The sequence below is a fragment of the Lithobates pipiens genome, unplaced genomic scaffold (genome assembly GCF_037356315.1).
Source record: "Lithobates pipiens isolate NorthernLeopardFrog02 unplaced genomic scaffold, aLitPip1_a1.2 Scaffold_22, whole genome shotgun sequence".
Taxonomy (NCBI): Eukaryota; Metazoa; Chordata; class Amphibia; order Anura; family Ranidae; genus Lithobates; species Lithobates pipiens.
In genome coordinates this window covers 82,860,091-82,879,991 of record NW_027507784.1, presented here as the reverse complement: position 1 = coordinate 82,879,991, position 19,901 = coordinate 82,860,091, and the positions used below count along the sequence as shown (strand labels likewise).

The following is a 19,901-nucleotide window of genomic DNA, read 5'->3' as shown; positions in this document are numbered from 1 at the left end:
CTTTATAGAATGAAATGATGAGGACCAGAATGAAAGTGCGAGTTGCTTTTCTCTCTGGAGTTCCTTCCACAAACACTCTTTCTGCTGCTTCTGGATCATAACAAAGTGTTTCTTCACCAGCAGCTTCTTCAAGTAAGAAAGTATTACAAACCACGGCCTTCCAAAAGTACACAATCCCTTCATTTATAGATAAAACCACACCTGAAATCAGGAGAGCATTGATCAAGCTCTTAATATCTGCTTCTGGATCATCATTGTCCATAACTGAAAATGCATATTGACAGGAAGCTTATAAATTATTATGAGGGAAAGGGGGGAGGTCGCCTGTTGTCATGTATAGGTGAAATGTTCTTAACATATACAACTCTTATTTTATTTGTAAAAAAAAATATCATTTTAAAAGAAAGTTTAGTTTATTTACTGAATAAGCTGTACTTTTATTTGAAGCATAATACTTTAATATACACTGCATTTCACCTTGCCAGTGTAACAAAATGACTTTCAATTACTCTACACTAAATTTTTTATTTTTTTTTCAAAATGTCAATTATTTCCTAAACAAAAAGAAAACTGGGGAAAAATGTTTTTTTCCCATGGCTTTAAAATTACCATAAATTTTACATCTCTAATCTCAGAATGCAATGCGAGCACTAGAGGTGCCACAATGGATACTTCAGAAGCCTGTACCGACAAAACAAAATATGAATTAAATGCTTTAAAAAATATATATACTACTGTGCTGTTTGAAATCTATCACAAGAGCTGCACTTTAAAATAAAAAAATATAATTATACATACCCAATAACTGAACATTACTGGCACTGTTGAGAGCACCTGCACTCTTACTCCTGCATGAGAAAAAGTATTTGTCTTATTTTATATGTAATTGCCCATCGGTAATATAATATTTCTTTGCAATGATAGGATTTTTGTACTTAGTGTAATATTCTTTTCTTGGAATCCATTGAGGGACACAGGGATTACAGGAGGACTGGACATTAAAATGATGTAGGCCAGTCAAGTATAACCCCTCCAGCATGATTCAGTTTTGTAACAAAAAAGTACAGAAAGCATGAAAATAAACACAGAGGTATGGGACCAGTGCAGCATTGCCAACCTCCCGCAGCATATTTTACTGACAAAACATGGACATTGTATTGACAAAGCACATTTTTTGCTGACAACCTGATATGGAAACACTGACAATACACATAAAAAGTAATTTGAGAGGTCAATCAGCGTGAAGAGGAAAAATAGCCGATTACCGGCTCTGTTTACATCACATGATCAGCTGTCATTGGCTGACAGCTGATCACGTGGTGAGGGGTCGGGATCGACCCCTTACTCCGATCTGTGATCAGGCACTGATCACAGAGCGTGCCGCGCACGCCCCTGCAGGTGACGCACAGGCCGCTTGAGCACGGGAGGACGTCCACGTACGCCCTCCTACCAAATTAAGTCTGCGCTGTAGCCGGCAAGTAGCTAAAGAACTTGATGTCTTTTGGAACTTTGAAAGCCTGCACAAGTTAGTTCCCATACGTTTGAGGCCCATTAGGACAAAAGAGTGCCACCAGTGACAAGAAGTCACTACAAAGCCATGTAATGCCATTGAAAGGTAAGAGTGGCCATTGAACAAATTATCGTTCACATGTTTTGAATATTGCTTAACATACCATCCAAAATGTTTATTTTATTTGCTGATTAAGATATTTATAATAAATGCACATACGTCCATTGTAAACACCTATTGAGACAACTCACTTGTGCGCAGGCAAAGTTTGTGTTTATTGCATGCGGTAGAATGCAACCAAGGTGCAGGATGAGCAACCGCCAGCTGTTAAAGCGGAGTTCCACCCAAAAATGGAACTTCCGCTTTTCCTGTTCCTCCCCCCCCCGGTGTCACATTTGGCACCTTTCCAAGGGGGGAGAGAATGATTATGAGACTCATTTATGCTTTTAGCCTGAGCTACCCTGAAAACCTAAAATATACCTTTGGAGTTTTTCAGAAGATCTTTTTAGAGCTAGATGTGGGTAATCTACCTTCAAAAATGTACACTTTAACCGCTTGCAGGCCAGCCACCGTCATTATACTGCAGCAGGTCGGCTCTCCTGCGCAAACTGCCATAGGAGTATGTCGGTCTTTGCACAGGAGATAGCGGAAGCGCGCCTGCGGGTCCGGCAGACTCGATGTCCAGCGGCGACCCACGATCTCCATGTGCAGAGGCAGAACGGGGAACTGCCTCTGTAAAGAAGGCGATTCCCCGTTCTGCCAGATGACATGTCAGAGATCTTCTGTTCCCAGTAATCGGGAACAGTGATCTCTGTCCTGTCCCTGGTAGCCCATCCCCCATGCAGTTAGAACACACCCAGGGAACACACTTAACCCTTGATCGCCCCCTAGTGTTAACCCCTTCCCTGCCATTGTCACTTATACATTGATCAGTGCATTTTTATAATACTGATCATTGTAATAATGTCACTGGTCTCCAAAAAGTGTAATTTGGGGTAAGATTTCTGTGCCGCAATGTCACAGTCCCGTTCAAAATCGCAGATCGCTGCCATTACCAGTAAAAACAATAAAAAAAATAAAAGTCCCTAAATCTATCCCATAGTTTGTAGACGTGATAACCAAACCAATCCATATATGCTTATTGCGATTTTTTTTTTTACCAAAAATATGTAGAAGAATATATATCAGCTTAAACTAATGAATAAATTCGTTTTTTATATATATTTTTTGGGATATGTATTACAGCAGAAAGTAAAAAAACATTTTTTCAAAATTGTAGGTCTTTTTTTGTTTATAGCGCAAAAAACAAAAACCACAGAGGTAATCAAATGAAATCAAAAGAAAGCTCTATTTGTGGGGAAAAAAAGGACGTCCATTTTGTTTGGGTACACGACCGCACAATTGTCAGTTAAAGCAATGCAGTACATTTACATTTTATGTTGCTTTAATAATATTACATCTGTAACACTTTATAAATAATAAATGTTAATTTGTTTTGAAAACCTTTTCATGAGACTATTCCTATTTTTTTTAAAACATATTATTGTATTATTTTTATATAAAAACTTTCAAACATATATCAAATACATTTGGATAATAAGTTTTACCAATTTAAAAAAATTTAGTCAGTTACAAGTTAATAATATCAGTTAAAACGAAGTAACATAATATTTATTAAATCATTCACAAATTCCCAGAAAACGCTACTTCAAGTCGGTGGCTATGCACTTGATAAACGCTGCTAGGCTATGTGTACTGGTCCACTGGAGATCTACGTCTCTGCTCCACTGGACCTCTTGTATCCGCCTCGTTGCAGTGATGGAGAAGCTCATATATACCACCCTCGATAAAATATCTCAATACTCAGCTTGACACACCTACGAGAATCCCATGATCACCAAGAGCTGATACAACATAGCAACTGACATGTCCTATGAGCAGGGGACTTGGCAGCAAAGGATACTCCTGACTACTCTTCATGAGTCATAAGATACAAATTGACATGTTAGAAATGGAGAGGGTAGTTGGTGGTGGCGCCACCCCTTCTACTCCCTTTTTTTTTCTTTTCTTCGGTACTCCTACCCATAACCCCCACCCCCGCTCCTCTTCCCCCCACTTTTTTTTTTACACTTTTAAGTTTTTTCTCTCTCTCACTCCCTTTCTCTCCGTCCTTTCTCTCTCTTGCTCCCCGCCCTCCCCCCCTACCCTTCCCAGTTCAACATGAAACGGGAAGGCGGGATCAATACCAAAAAAGTGTTGAATGCTCTTGCTCCCACTCCTCCTTGAGATGCTTTAAATTACCTAACCAGTAGTGCTCCTATATACCTTGTTCTTAAATGTTGGACAGTTTAGGGCTACTCCCTACAATAACCCTATATGAGGAATAACATAGTGGGTATAGCTACCCAAATACTGCAGGGACAGGAGACCCGACTCCCTCGGATCTTAAGATATATAGGCTATAGGTGGATTTCTTTTTGTTTGCCATATTTTGTAACACTTTCTGCATGTACTAGTATATTTACAATGTTGTCCATGAAACCATTTACTGTATTGTACATGAAAACTTTTTAATAAAATATGTATGAAACAAAAAAAAAACAAACAAAAAAAAAAGTAACATAATAGGGCAGCACAGTGATGTAGTGGTTAGCACTTTTGCCTAGCAGCAAAACGATTGCTGGTTCGAATCCCGACACTACCTGCCTGCAGTTTGCATGTTCTCCCTGTGCCTGCATAGGTTTCCTCCCACACTCCAAAGGCATACTGATAGGGTGATTGGCTCCTGTGTAAATTGGCCCTAGTATGTGTATATACTGTATGAATGTGAGTTAGGGATCGTAGATTGAAAGCAACTTGAGGGCAGGGGCTAATGTGAATGTACAATGTATATGTAAAGTGTGCCATAAATTGACGGTGCTATAAAAGTACTTGAAATAAATAAGTTAATGTATGTGTTCCCAACTTAAACTTTTCTAGAAACTATAAAAAATGAGTTGGCTTTACTTGAACCTATGGTCTATAAACTGGAAAAATTGAGTTGGATTTACTTGAACCTGTGGTCTATAAATTGGAAACATTTAGTTGGCTTTACTTAAACCTATGGTCTATAAACTGGAAAAATGTAGGCTTTACTTAAAACTATAGTTCCAGACAATTTACAGTATGTATTCCTAACTTGAAACACTATGGTCTATAAACTGAAAGAAATTGAGTTGAGTTTACTTAAAACAACAAAGTTAAAAACATGAAAAGTCTAGTGAGTCAGACAAAAATAAGTTTAGTTGACAGTACTTAAAAAGCTGATGCAAATAGTTGCCTCGATTTTTTTGAGTAGACTCAGCACAACATTTTTTACAGTGTGTCCTTGGGTGGCACCCTGGAATGTTCCTAGTTTTCGTTCTGCTGAAATCATGTAAATAAACTCTTTATTTTGCAAATAATAATTTAAAGCCACATTTCACCTTTCTAAAAGAAATTGAAAAACCATGGCCAGCATTTATGACAATAAAAAAGCAACCCCCATGGTAATACTCCCCTGCTTTCCAGAGTAAGTAACAAAAATAAATAAATAAAAGAACAAACAAAAAAAACAGCTTATCAAATACATATTTCTAAATTGCAGCTTGATGAACCAAGGCCATTACATTGTAGGCCAGTTGCAGAAGGTACAAATATGTAGACTTCATCTACCTGACTGATCCATCTCTTTTAATCTCACTTCAGGATTCCAACAGTTGGACTGAACCACCCGGAAAACATTTCCATCCTTCATCATTCTCGCCTCATCCTAAAAACAAAAAAAAATGAGAAAAGAAAACAATGGAACCTTTTGCAAAGCTCAATTTTGAAGCTGCAGGAATCCAAATGAAGCCAATGATTCATATTCTTGCGTATTGACGTTTGGTTAGTAAAAAATGAATTTGGATTAGATGTCATTCATTTATGCCCCTTTTTTTAACCTGTTTGGAGCAGTATTTCTCAAACTTTTTTCAGTCAAGGCACCCTTTACAATTATGGACAGTCTTGAGGCACCCCATTCTAAAATGTAAAAAATTATTCTAATAAAGTTACATAATGCAGCAGCATCCACACACGTAAGACACCCAACGTTAGAGGCGATTTTTTCTTTCAAAGCAAATACACCTTTGCACACTAGTACTGACTAGTATTCCAATGTTTCTCCTTTCCCTCAGTTTCTCTCCATCACTCAGCAAATGTGGCCCCAGTGCTGATAGAGAGGGGTAGTGGAGGGTCAAACAACACCCTTCTTATCAACACTGATGACATCACTGGTCGTTAGGATGCCGGTAGCTGGATGGTTGTACTGGTGCACAATAAAAACCAGTGGCTTTGTGGAACTAAAAGGCAGTCTTCATCCACAGGCCGACTTGTATACATTTTTGGGCAGTTTTTTTAGGCATTTTGCCAAGGCTACCCTGAAGAATACTCAAGGCACCTGTTTTAAAAAGGCTGGTTAAGAGATCGGGTCGTGCCGTGTCATAGAGATCGGGTCGTGCCGTGTCATATGGCGTGGTCACGATCGCCGCACTGCGCGCCCCCGCGGGGGCACAAGAGTGGCCGTTCTGGGACACCGTCATATGATGGAGTCCCAGAACGAGAACCGCACCACCCCATCTTGTGGCCGGGCGGCAACTGGTTAAAGAGTAAAAGGAAATTGAGGAATACTGTGCAATGATGGCCGTTTTTTTTTTTTTGGAGAATCAATGTATGGTAGAAGGTGGAGGCACATGAAAGAATATTGCTGCTTCTGCTGGGCAAATCTCTGGTCTACACCCGAACATTTAGGGATCAATTTGTAGAACATTGATTGCATGAATGTGAGAAGCATTTGTGCACGCTGAATGAAAGGTCCTGTAATATTCTAAAGAGATTATTGCCTGCAGCTTCATCTCTATCTAGTGGCCAAAATGCAGTATAGCTTTCTCATTGAGGTGTTTCAATAAAGCATACTGCATTTTGACCATTACAGTGAAACCTCGGATTGCAAGTACCGCGGTATACGAGCGTTTCGCAATACAAGCTATTTCTTTTTTTAAATCCTGTCTCGGTTTGTGAGCGTTGTCTTGTAAGACAAGCAGGATTCAAGCCGCTACGGTGTGCAGTACCACATTTGGCCAGAGGTGCGAGGGCGACAGTGACGCTCAGAAACACTCGGAAACACTCCGTTCCCGAGTGTCTCAGAGAGCTTCCGAGTACCCCAAAACCTCTGGCCAAATGAAGTACTGCATACACCAGCAGTGACTGTAGAACCAATGATCTGAGTTTCTGCTTTGGATTACATGCATGCTTCTGGAACGGATTATGCTTGTAATCCAAGGTACTACTGTATATAGAGCCATAGGCGTGCGCAGAGGGTGTGCCAGGACACACCCTAATCACTCTGTGTGGTGCTGATTCCCCCTACTGACTGGGCAACCCCCCGTGTTGTACCCCCTACTGCAGTGCTGCTGGCTTCCCTCTTCTCCCCCAGCTGCTGCAGAGGATTTTTCAGGATGGAGAGCGAGGGGGGGGGGGGAGGGGGGCTAATCAATATGTAATTTACTGGCCCATTCCTTTTCTAAATGAACACACTCACACACAGTGTTCAATCTTAACTGAAGCATAGTAAACTGTGTTTACTATGCTTCTGTTTGTGAATTAACAAGAATGCGTACTAGCTCATTATGCCTTTGTCTTGCAGATTTTTTTTGTGGGTTTACAGCCACTTTAAAGCCGTCCTTCAATTTTGTTTCTACTGGGTATCTATGTTTCTCAGTAAGGTGGTGTGGTCAAGGCAGGGACACAAAATCTGCAGCAGGGAAAAATGTTGTCATCCTCCTTATATTCTGGATTGTCTTTGACAGTAAAAGTCTTCTTATGTGTTTATAGTTGGAGATGCCCTTTAAAATAACCCCCAGTAATTTATTTCTCCCGATTCCAGGTATATAACGCCGCTGCTTTTATAACCTTGATTGATGGCGCCGTGTCCGAGATGAAAATTTAATTAGGCGGAGAGACCGCAGTTTATTCGGTTTAGATGGGAGAACGCGCTAGGCATTCCGCGGAGGTCAGGAGGCCACAAACCCCGCGACAAAGCTGAAAAAAGCTCAACATTTTAACACTGTGCAATCAAAGAAAAGCACCGACTCTATTTATAGAGCACTCTCTGACCTAGATTTACTGCAATATTCAATAAAAAGATCAAGGAAAAATCCATGATACATCTGTAAATGGAAGGCGATCTCTTCCATCCGGCCAATTTAGCGCTTATTAAAGCGGAACTACCCTGCATATGAACAGCATAAACCGAAAACGCTATTTAATTAATTGGTAAATAATTAAAGCAAACTCCCCCACCCATCTGTATCTCCATGTCTTATTTTGCTGAGAAATCACCTTGAAAAAACTCCCCTCTATGCGGCCATCTTGAGTAAGGGCAGATTGATTCATGTAGCATTTACTTCTTGGAATCCACCTGCCCTTAGCTCAGGCACACAGACCGGAGGGTGTGCTTAGTTGAAAAAACTCATCTTCCCCTCCTGAAGACTCCTGGAATGTATGACATAATTTGCCTAGACATGAAAAACCAGGGAGTAACTGAAGAAATGTAAAAAAAAACAAAAAACATTTTTAACCACTATACGACTGCATGCTGTGGATATAATGTGGCAGGGCAGCCGCTCGGCGCCAGATCACATACCCAGTAAGTGATATGACACATACGGGTCTGGGGTGTGCACGCACACCACCAGACTCCAGAAACCCGCCAACTGTTCAGCACAGAGGTAAACATGACAGGTCGCCGTTTTGTCAGAAGGGAAGGCATTGATCCATGTTGGAAGAACAACAGCATATAATGCAAAGCACTGTGAACTATATATTTGCATTATACCTGTCTATACCAGTAGGTGGCACTGCAGTGTTATAATGTGCATTCTATGGTAATGTAATGAGAGGAAGTGATTGTCTTTCCTCTCTGTGTACTTGTATGTTCCTACCTATCTCCATGATGTATAGACATGCTTTTCAATCTATCATGAAAGTAAAGTACCGTATTTATCGGCGTATAACATGCACCCCAAGTTTAGGAGGGAATTTAAAGGAAAAAAACTTTTAGGAGGGAAGTTTAAGGAAAAAAAAACTTACATTTAAATGCCCATCAATGCAGCCTTATCAGTGTCATTTGCAGCTTTGTCAGTCATTTGCAGCCTTGCATTGCAGCCTTGCATTGCAGCCTTGTCAATCATTTGCAAGCTCGTCAGTGTCTTTGCCATTTTAAAAGTTGCGCCACCGAGATACAGAGCGGATGTCTTCGTTCTCGGCAGCTTTCGGGTATTTTTGCCTGCACTCGCCCATTCTTGGCTATTTTTGGCCCTTCTCTCCTATTTTCGGCCGCACTCGGCCGTTCTTTCGGAAAGCAGCCGAAAATAGCCGAGAACGGCCGAAAATAGCCAGGAACGGCCGAATATACCCGAGAACGGCCGAAAATAACCGAAAGACATTTTTTTTTACCACTACTATTCCTTTATATTGGCTTTTGGAATTTACAAATGCAGCAATTTATAAATCAGATGAAAGGTTTAGCACCGGAAAACACTTTTTGATAGATAAATTTTTTTATATATATCTATATGGATCAGACCAAAATGAGGGACAAATGGTGATGAATGAGGGACAGAGGGGCATTGCTCCAAATCAGGGACAGTCCCTCGAAATCAGGTACAGTCCCTCGAAATCAGGGACAGTTGGGAGCTATGCAGAAGATTTGACAATAATGCCTTGCAAAGTGTTTATGAAATGCAAGTGCTATTTTGAAGTAAGAGCCACACGTGCTCCCCTTCCACAAGCATCTCAAAGAAAAACTACCGATACTCTGCAGCTCATACACAGCGACGTATGCGGTCCAATGAAAACTCTCACGTCAGGAGGAAACAGATATGTACTGACTTTCATTGATGACTATTCCAGGTACACAACCACTTTTCTAATAAAACATCAGAGAAACCTCAAGAGTTTGTTTCCATGTTGCCAAGTCAGGCGCACAGAATCCAAGTTAGAAGAAAAGCCGTGGTATAAATCTTTGGTAATAAATCCTTTTTTTTTTTGTCTAACTTGGATCCCGTTGCTCATGACTTTCTGTTGTTTGAAATCTATTCAGTAGAACCAAGTTTCTCTGCTATGATTTGTGCTTCTTTTGGTGTAGCCATACCTCCCAACATTTTGAGATGGGAATGAGGGACACCTTACTAGCAAAAGTATGTAGGCGTAGGACACGCCTCCTGCCACACACCCTTAAAGGATAATTAACCCAAAAAAAGGTTAATTAATTCCACAAGGGTTTTTTTTTTTACCACTACTATTCCTTTATATTAGACTTCTGGTCTTACCTGTGGGTTTGGTGCACTTTCAGAAAGAAATTCTATCGCAAAGTACAGCTAACCTGCGGGAAAGCCACAGGTATGGGTAGTCTACAGACCATCAGTGTAAAAGTAGCCTTATGCCCCTTTAACATGATCTGTCTGACCCAATCGGACCCTCCATTCACCTCTATGGAGCGGCAGATGTAAACAGACTTGTGTCCTTTTTCACCTGCCTCCTTGCAATCCGATCTGCTAAAAAAAGGGAAGTGGATCCGCCCCCTTCCATTTGATCAGATAAGAGGGCCCCATAGAGTAGAGTGGGCTGTGTTTGTGTCCGCTTTGCATAAGCAGAGTGGATGCAGAAATGTCATCTGCTCATTGTGGCCCATGATCGGTTACTAAGTTTCTTAAGTGGCCCTCGGTCTAGAGCAGGGATATGTAATTAGCGGACCTCCAGCTGTTGCAAAACTACAAGTCCCATCATGCCTCTGCCTCTGGGTGTCATGCTTGTGGCTGTCAGAGTCTTGCTATACCTCATGGGACTTGTAGTTCTGCAACAGCTGGAGGTCCGCTAATTGCATATCCCTGGTCTAGAGGATGTCTTTTTGTACAAGAAGACCCATTGTAACTGAAATCTGCAGGATTATTATTGCATTTTTATAGTTTGCAAGAAATTCCCTTTTTCTGCCACAAGATGGAGCTTTGTGAACTCTGATTCATCTTTACTTATGCCCCGTACACACGATCGGAAATTCGGGCAGCAAAAGACAGATGAGAGCTTTTGGTCGGAAAATGTGACCGTGTGTATGCTCCATCGGACTTTTGCTGGCGGAATTCCCACCAGCAATAGATTGAGAGCAGGTTCTCAATTTTTTGGTTGGAAAAAGTTCAGATCGGAAATTCCGATCGTCTGTAGCAATTCCGACACGCAAGATTCCTGCGCCTGCTCGGAAACAATTGAACGCATGCTCAGAAGCATTGAACTTAATTTTCTCGGCTCATTGTAGTGTTGTACGTCACCGGGTTCTTGACGGTCGAAAGTTCAGAGAACTTTTGTGTGACTGTGTGAATTCAAGCCAAGCTTGAGCGGAATTCCGTCGAAAAAACCATCCAAGTTTTTTCCGACAGAAAATCCGATCATGTGTACACGGTATTAGAGAACGGGTTGATGGAAAATGCAGTCCCAGCTAGAAGGAACTCCATTATCAATAGAGACACAGTCAACTAAAAAATCCAGTGTGCCTGCATGCAGGAGGGGTTATGTACATTTAAAAGCCTGGGAAACTAGAGGGGAGTCCAGAAGGGGCGTTGCTAGGTCTGCAAAAGATCTGTGGCTAGAGCCCATAGCCACGGGTGGTAAGCAATTTTTCACCGGCAATGGCTGGTATTGGCGCCTCAATCATCATGGCACCATGGTTGATATGGTGTCAGGGTGATTGAAGCACATTATTTCTATTATTACATTGTAATATATAATGAAGTGGTTCAACTCACCATAATGCAGAATCAGTGGGAGCCCCGAGTATGTTACTTGCCAAATCTCCTGCCACCAGATGCAGCTTGTCACTTGCCACTGTTGCCTATAACCAGGTGCAGCTTGTTACTTGCCACTGTCACCTGCCACCAGATGTGGATGATCGCCTTCCACTATTTGCAGATTTTCACTTGCCATGCCAGCCAGTGCCACCAAATGTGCATTGTCGCTATATTGGTGCCAGGCTGACAGCACAGGTCCATTTAGCATTTAGTTCTGAGCGAGGGCAGGAGAGAGGTGATGCGGGACGTGCAGTGAGAGATTATGTCATCTCGCTGCTCCCCGCCGCACCTCCGACATTGAAGAGGCCCTCGCTGTGTGGGCAGAAGAGCAGTGATGTGGGACGGGTGGAGAGAGATGATGCCATCTCACCGCTCCCCGCCGCACCTCCGACATTGAAGAGGCCCTCGCTGTGTGGGCAGAAGAGCAGTGATGCGGGACGGGTGGAGAGAGATGATGCCATCTCACCGCTGCCCGCCGCACCTCCGACATTGAAGAGGCCCGCACTGTGGGGGCAGAAGAGCGGTGATGCGTTGCAGGTGGAGAGAGATGATGCCATCTCGTTGCTCCCCGCCGCACCTCTGACATTAAAGAGGCCTGCGCTCTGAGGGCAGAAGAGCGGTGATGCGGGGCAGGCAGAGAGAGATGATGTAATCTCTGCTCGTCGACCCACTTGCTTCTGTCATCCACCTGCCCGACTCTTTCTTTCAGCCCGTCCACCGGCTGCATACGCAGCCTGGCTGCAGAGAGACCACGGCCCTCTGGTTAGGCAGGAACCCTTGTGGTAAGAGACTCGGGGCTATGGGCCCCAGATTCGGGCTATAGCCTCAATAGCCGCCCCCTAGCAATGCCACTGGAGTCCAGTCTGTGTCCATGCTGCCGTTTGCTGGAGCTGGGGGGCTCCTTCTGAGGCCTATTACTGGATCCAGACCTGCTGATTCCTGCTCTGATGTCACCAAGCCTAGCTAAAGGTTACAGCTGGATCGCAAAGCCACCGCTGTCTGATCGCTGCAGAAGCTAACCTGGAATTGTTCTCATCTTAAAGGGGGCCAGTGTTCATCACTAAAGGAGACCTGCTACTACAAATATTGTGGAGTTGGTGACTGGATTTGAACCCTTTGTGACATATTGACTGACCCAGTAATTAAATCTATTGGAAAGCCATATTGCACCTTCCCATTTAAAGTCATCACATAAAATCCCTATAAAATAAATTTACGTTTTTGGTTATAACATGACAAAACGTGGAAAATTTCAAGGGGTGTGAATACTTTTTCAAGGCACTGTGTCATGTTGCCTCCCCCCTCACTCTCTCATAATTGGATATGAATGTATTATTCTAACTGTATGTAATTTATTTGTTCTGCAAAGTAACACTTCTGCATTTATCGCCTAAGCGAGAAAAACTTTTTTTGTTCTCTCCCCCCAGCAAATGCACAGATGTGCCACAGGGATTCGGTTCCCAAGTGAGCCCTGTGGCACATCTATGCAGGTGCAAATTTCCCAAGCTATCTGTCACAAAGACGGCTATTATGGAAGTCTGAAACTTTTTTGGATGTGTGGGTAAATCTCCCGTCTCTGTGCTAATGGGTGCTGCCAGGATCCAAAACCTGGGTAGATCCCTTTGGCACATCTACGCATGGGCCTTTATGGCGGTACTGGAGGGGGGCTATCTATGTTAGCAGGTGCATTTAACTTGTCTGGCTATGTTGCTATCATGGCATGGTAAGGGAAAATTATAAGAAAGTGTTAGCTACCCTTTTAGAGAAAACCCTCCTCTTGCGGTGTAATGAGTGGAGTTAGTGCCCATAAAAATGTCAGCTGTGGGTGGGACCCAGTGTAGATGGGGTTTTGTAACAGAACATCCTAGAGCTGCTAACATATAGTCCTACACAGAGCTGATCCAAAGAGCCCTTTGCAAGACTGACTTCCCAGGCAAGGTGGTACAGAACATGGGAGGAAAATCTGGTGTCGTCTTGTCTCCACTGACCTTCTTCTGCAGGTCCTGTAATGGAGTGGACAAGGCATTGGAGGCCTAGACAGAGTCCTCTTATGTGAGAAGTGGTGGAAGCCTAAGGATTATATTGTCACCTGGGAGCATGCCCAGCTGTGTAGAGCTACAGAAGGGTCATTGGGAGGAGAATGGTGGGTCCTGTGACTTGGTGATGGTAGTCTAGGACCGTGGACTTAGTACACGCAGGGAAGTGGTCCTAAAAGTGTGGTGCTCCTAAGAACAGGAATAGAGGAAAGGGAAGATGGGTCAACTAAAAGATGTGCACTTGTGCTACGGAATGTCTAACCTTGCATGTGGGGTTCCATGAAGATTCTGTTAGTATTTCAAATGTGATACAGAGTGTGTCACGGGAAGTTACATGAAGATGTGAAGTTGCAGTAAAGTGTTGAAAGTGCATCTGTGTGTGGACATTCCTTTATTGTGAATATTAAGGCTTCTGGCTAGAGATATCATGAGCAGGCCTTTGGCCAGGAGAGTGGCACAAAATGGTTTCTCTCAACAACTGGTGGGGTGATTGTTCTATCCGAGAAGAAGCACTCACATCTTGCTATCAGAAGTCCCCTTCCATGTGTCCCCCAAGGGGAGATTTCCCTTCACTTCCTGTCCTATAGCCAAAACAGGAAGTGAGGGATTAAATTGGTTTACTTCTGCTTAAAGACTAGGTTCTCACCAGCCCATTCTCTGATAATGTGGTTTGCAGTCCTATTGTAAAACCATGGTTATTTGCGGACCCATTAACTTGAATAGCCGAGTTTGACAGGCGGTACCACCTGTCAGTTCAACATGACGTGTTGTGATGATTTTATCGCAAAGAATCGCGACATATCAAATTGACAGGTAGCACCGCCTGTCAAACTCAGCCATTCAAGTCAATGAGACCTCGAACTAGGGTTTTACAATTGGACCGTCAACCACGCTTTTCAAGGAATGGGCTAGTGAGAACCTAGTCTTCAAGTGGAACTAAACCAATTTAATCCCTCACTTCCTGTTTTGCCTATAGGACAGGAAGTAAAATCTCCCCTATGGGACACGTGTAAGTGGACCTCTGATTGAAAGATAGTTCTCCTTCTCAGATAGAACAGTCACCCCACCTGTTGTTGGGAGAAACTCTTTACCATTTTGTGTCACTTTCCTGGCCAAAGGCTTGCTCAAGACATCCCCAGTCAGAGGGGAATTTTTACTATCCAGCACCCAGAAGGGGACCTTTGAAGGATCATGTCATCTCTATTGTTACATTGAGTCCACTGATCATCTGAGTCGGATCCCATGTACCACTGCACAATGTTGATAACAATATTTGAATACTCTAGTACAGCCTTTCTCAACCTTTTTACCCCAGGGGAACCCTTATAATAATTTTCAGGTATTGGGGGAACCCCTGATAAATTCCATTCATTGGGGGTCAGTGGGAACAATGCCCCTTACTTTGTTGGCCATTGAGAAGAATGCCCTTTTTTACAGTGGTGGTAAAAATGTCCCCCTTACAGAGAGCTATAAAAATCATTGGTGTCATACCACTCGCTCCTCCAAATGACATTGGCTCAGAACTATGGAGGCAACATCAAAACAGGAGGTAAATCAGCCACAGCTCTGGGAACCCCTAGCCACCTCTGGAGGAATCCTAGGGTTCCACTGAACCCTGGTTGAGAATGGCTGCTCTAGTACAGAAATTGGACATTCCATGATATAAGTTTGGCTGGTGTTGAATACTACATCCCGAATAACTCATTCCCAAGTACAAGAATATAAGGTCCGGAGGAAGCAATTAAAGCGGAATGCATCGGCCTCTAATGTCTTGGTCCTACGGGGCTTATACATTAATGGAATAGTATAAACTATGCTGTGTGGGTCTTCTGTCTCAAGGACCCTAAATAAATCTTTTTGGAGATGTTTTTTTTTTATGTGATTTTAACTAAAATAAAATTATTTGTAAATTTTCCTATCTGTTGGCTTGTGTGTCCCTAGAGTTACCACCTTTCCGGAATGCACCCGGACAGTCCGGGTTTTGAATCATGTGTCCAGGTTCCAGTCCACCTGAAACCCGAAAGCATTATTCAAACAGGAAGGTCGCTTGGAACAGGGCTTGACAGGGGGTGAGGGGGCACTATGTGTATCACATTACTATTCTCTTTGGAGTGCCCAAAGGTGTCCCAGGTCTGTTACAATCCTATAGTGGATACTAAAACCCCAAACATTTACTGTGCACAGCTGAAGTGTTTGGGTTCGGTTTGAAGAGAAAGGTAGCAAACCTATGTGTCCCATTTATACTAGTAAAGTTTAATCACTATTTTTTCTGACAACCAGGGATTCCCTCACTTTGGAGGGATTTTCTCTAATTTCCTGTTTTGGCAATGGTACAGGAAGTGAAGGGTAATCTCCCCAATGTGACACATGTAAAGGGTGCCACCTGTCTAGTTGACAGGTGGCACCACTAACTGATAGCGGTGCCACCTGTCAACTTGACACGCTGCGTTAAAAAAATTTGCGATGGCCACATTGCAAAGCATTGCGGCATGTTGAGTTGACAGGTGGCAACGCCTGTCACATTCTGCCATTCAAGACAATGGCACCACAAACAACGGTTTTACAGCACCCTCGGCCATCTACCTAAAGTATACAAAACTTGTATTGTGTACTTTAGATGGGTATTCAGGCAGGGGGGCTGTGGGTCCTTTTTTTACCACCCTCCCAGCTGTTGTGTGGAAGAGGCCTAAGGCTGGCTTCACTATAGCGCGTGGCAGGAATGTGCGCAAAATCACATGTTTTCCCCCGACATGCACAGAAATGCGCCGCCCTTTAGCGTGCGTCAGTACCATTCGCTGTTAACGATACCCCCATGCAGCTGCAGACGTGTGCAAGTGCATTTTTGGAAAAGAGTCAGGGACTTGAAATGAATGGGCTGCCCTTTGCATGAGGGGAAGGGATCACCGCTTCAGGTGGATGTGTGGAAATGACACTCTCCTCAGGGTGGAAGCATCAGGTGCAGGCTAAGCACATAGCAATTAGAAGAGGGAAGGTCTGGTCAAGCACTGTTGAGAGTGTGAAACGCGTCAGATGTTTTTTTTATCTCGTACCCTGCTGTGGTTTTTACTTTTGTTATTTTGCACAAAAAATGCGTTTTTATTGGAGTACGGCTGTCCAGACCTTCCCTCTACTAACTTCCCTATGCATGACCCGCAGGGATGTGCCCGCGCTTTGGTGGCACCTGTAGATGTGAACCCAAGCCTTAGCAAAATCTATTTTTTTCGGAGCTTTCCAAAAGTCAGAGCAAGAAGAAGCTGTATTAGTCGTCGCTCGCTAGAGGTATAACCCCCCCCCCCCCAACACACACACACAAAACCTGCCCTAATTAATGGAATCAAGTCCCCGTGTTTGTGAGCGCTGCAAAGACAGTTCATTAGTTTCCAAATAAGACTGAAGGGGCTGAATATTGACGTGCAACTGGCACAAGTGTCCTCGCGAGGATATTTATTCATACATGACGGAGAGGCTGACCATGGTTGCCATGGCAACCCGTTCCTTCGATATCTCTGTTCCAGAACTTGATTAATGCGGCCTCTTCTCTCATGATAAATGTCAGCGCCGCCAGAAACGTGCTTATCAGCCGCCCCGGAAATATGTGAGAATAATTCCTCGCACCACGAAACGCTCTTCTCTCTTCTCACATCGGTTTAATGACAACAATTCCAGTGACTTCGGAAGTGCCGCCAAACCTGAAGAAGAGGGTTCAATATTATAGGGGATTTCATTGCATTATCTGCGTTTACGCATTCCGAGTTATTATTGTCAAGTAATACTAAGCACACACCGTTTAATTCACATTCTCCTTTCTATTTCTGTATCTGGATGATGGCACTTTAACCACATGCTGACCAGCGCACAACGATATACGTCGGCACAATGGCATGGCTGGGCAAATGGGAGTACGGGTACGTCCCCTTTAAGAAGCGGCATTGTGGTCCCGCTGCATGCTCTGTGACCACGGGTCCCGCGGACTCGATGTCCACCAGGTGCCTGCGAACGTGTCACGGAGTGGAAGAGCGGGGAGATGCCTATGTAAACAAGGCATTTCCCCGTTCTGCCTAGTGACATGGCCGAGATTACTGCTCTCTGTCATCGGGAGCAGTGATCTCTAACATGCAGGGCCATCTTTAACCAGTTAAGCCCTGAACCATTTTGCTGGCCAAAGACCAGAGCACTTTTTGTGATTTGGCACTGCAACGCTTTAACTGACAATTGCGTGGTCGTGCGACGTGGCTCCCAAACAACACGTCACTGATCTCTGCTCCCGGGCATAGGGAGCGGAGATCAGTGACACTGTCACTAGGCAGAACGGGGAGATGCTTGATTACATTAGCATCTCCCCATTCTTCCTCTCCGTGAGACGATCGCGGGTATCCCCGGAGGTCCCGACCCCTGCGCGCGTGCGCTGATGGCACAGCAGCAAATTTAAAGGGACGTACAGGTACGCCCATTTGCCTGTCTGTGCCATTCTGCCGACGTACATCGGTGTGTGCCGGTCGGGAAGTGGTTAAGGCAGGGCAAAAGGGGCAGCTGCCCTGGGCACTGTCATTGTTGTGGGGCCCAAAGCAGCTGCCTCATACTTGCCAACTATCCCAGTTTCAATTTCCTTGTCCCTTGAAGTTTTAGTCCTGTGCTGTGTCCCGATATCTCAGTGTGAAGTGCTGCTACTAATGCTACCCAGCTCTGCCCTATGTGTACAGATGACTCTCCTGCAGACCCTGTGTTTACATGTAAATAACCAGCATTCATATGTAAATAGTGGCGGCATTACTAAGCAAATAGCTGTGACTGGCGGCATTGATATGTAAATAAAGGCGCCATTCTTATGTGTATCATGCTCCCCTGCAGTGAGGAGATGATGTGCTGTAACCTCTAGCAACCAACCAGTGAGCAGTATTACTGTATAGTAATCTCTAGCAACCAATTAACAAGCAGAAATCATGTGCTGTAACCTCTAGCAACTAATCAGTGAGCCGTAATGTGTGCTGTAACTTCTAGCAACCAGTCAGTGAGCAGTAATGATACGCTGAAACCGCTGGCAGCCAATCACAATTGCTGCCTGATCTGATAAAGTAAACTGATTTTAAGTCTAGCCTCTATTTATTGTATGTCTCAGAGCAGGTGGAGAGCGAAGTTGCATGGGGGACCCCCAAGAAAAATTTTGCCCAGGGTCCAATCAGTATTAAAGACAGCCCTGCTGTTATGTGACTATTAGCCCCCCCCCCCCCAGTTAGAATCACTCCATAGGACACGCTTAACCCCTTGATCTCCCCCTAGTGTTTTTTTTAACAATAAATAGGTTTTTATTTTAAAAGTATTGAAGTTAACAATGACACAGTACATGGACATTAGATATTTACAGAAGGTGACAAAGTTGAGTAGTACAGCTGGTGTTGAACCCCCCCCAGTATTTAATCCCTTCCCTGACAGTGTCATTTACACAGTAATCAGTGCATTTTTATAGCACTGATCGATGTATAAATGACAATGGTCCCAAAATAGTGTCAAAAGTTTCCGATGTTCCCACCATAATGTCGCAATCACTATAAAAATTGCAGAAACATTAATATAAATAAAAATGCCATAAATTATCCCCTATTTTGTAGACACTATCCAAACTATCGCACACCAATCAATATATACGCTTATTGCGTTTTATTTATTTATTTTACTAAAAATGTGTAGAAGAATACATATCGGCCTAAACTGAGGAAAAATAAATAGTTTTTTTATATATTTTTGGGGGATATTTATTATAGCAAAAACTAAAAAATATTTCTTTTTTTTCAAAATTGACGCTTTTTTGTTTACAGCGCAAAAAATAAAAACCGCAGAGGTGATCAAATACCACCAAAAGAAAGCTCTATTTGTGGGGAAAAAAAGACGTAATTTTTTTGGGTGCAACGACGCACAACCGCCCAATTGTCAGTTAAAACGACGCAGTTCCGAATCGCAAAAAGTGCTCTGGTCAGGAAGGGGGTAAATCCTTTCGGGGCTGAAGTGGTTAATTATTTGAATAATAATAAAAAAAAAATCTGAGTACCTTTTTCCTAATCGATATCCAGCTGTCACATGACCCAGCTCTCTCCCAGCCTGTCTGCAGGGAAACACAAGCAGGAGGAGCTTCTAGTCCTCTGCTGCTGGTCACATGTTCAAAATAAAAAAACAGCTTTGGGTACAGAGTAAAAAGAAATAATTAACCGCTTGCCACCCGTGTAACGTCATATGACGTTGCAGACTTTGAGCGGTGATATCTGAATGATGTCTACAGCTACAGGCATCATTCAGATATCAGCTTTCAGAGCCGGCGTTTCCCTTCACCATGAGAATGATCATATCGTCTGAATTGTTCTTATAGCGGAAAGAGGGCCCCCCCCCTTTCCACCACCCTCCAGTGCTTCTGCCGGCTCGCCCCTGCCATTGGCGAACTGGAAAAGGAACCGACCAGCCCCGGAT

The 19,901-nt window shown here is 43.5% G+C and overlaps 1 protein-coding gene across 1 annotated transcript in view; it reads right to left on the bottom strand.

Moving 5' to 3' along the window:
* ACMSD (aminocarboxymuconate semialdehyde decarboxylase) overlaps positions 1-19,901 on the bottom strand; it is an 81,881-nt gene that overhangs the window by 49,229 nt on the left and 12,751 nt on the right. Inside the window, exons 3-4 of the mRNA XM_077447806.1 lie at positions 5,204-5,300; positions 799-848 (exon numbers count right to left, since the gene is read on the bottom strand). Of these exons, the coding sequence (XP_077303932.1) occupies positions 799-848; positions 5,204-5,300 (147 nt within the window). The remainder of the gene's footprint in view (positions 1-798; positions 849-5,203; positions 5,301-19,901) is intronic.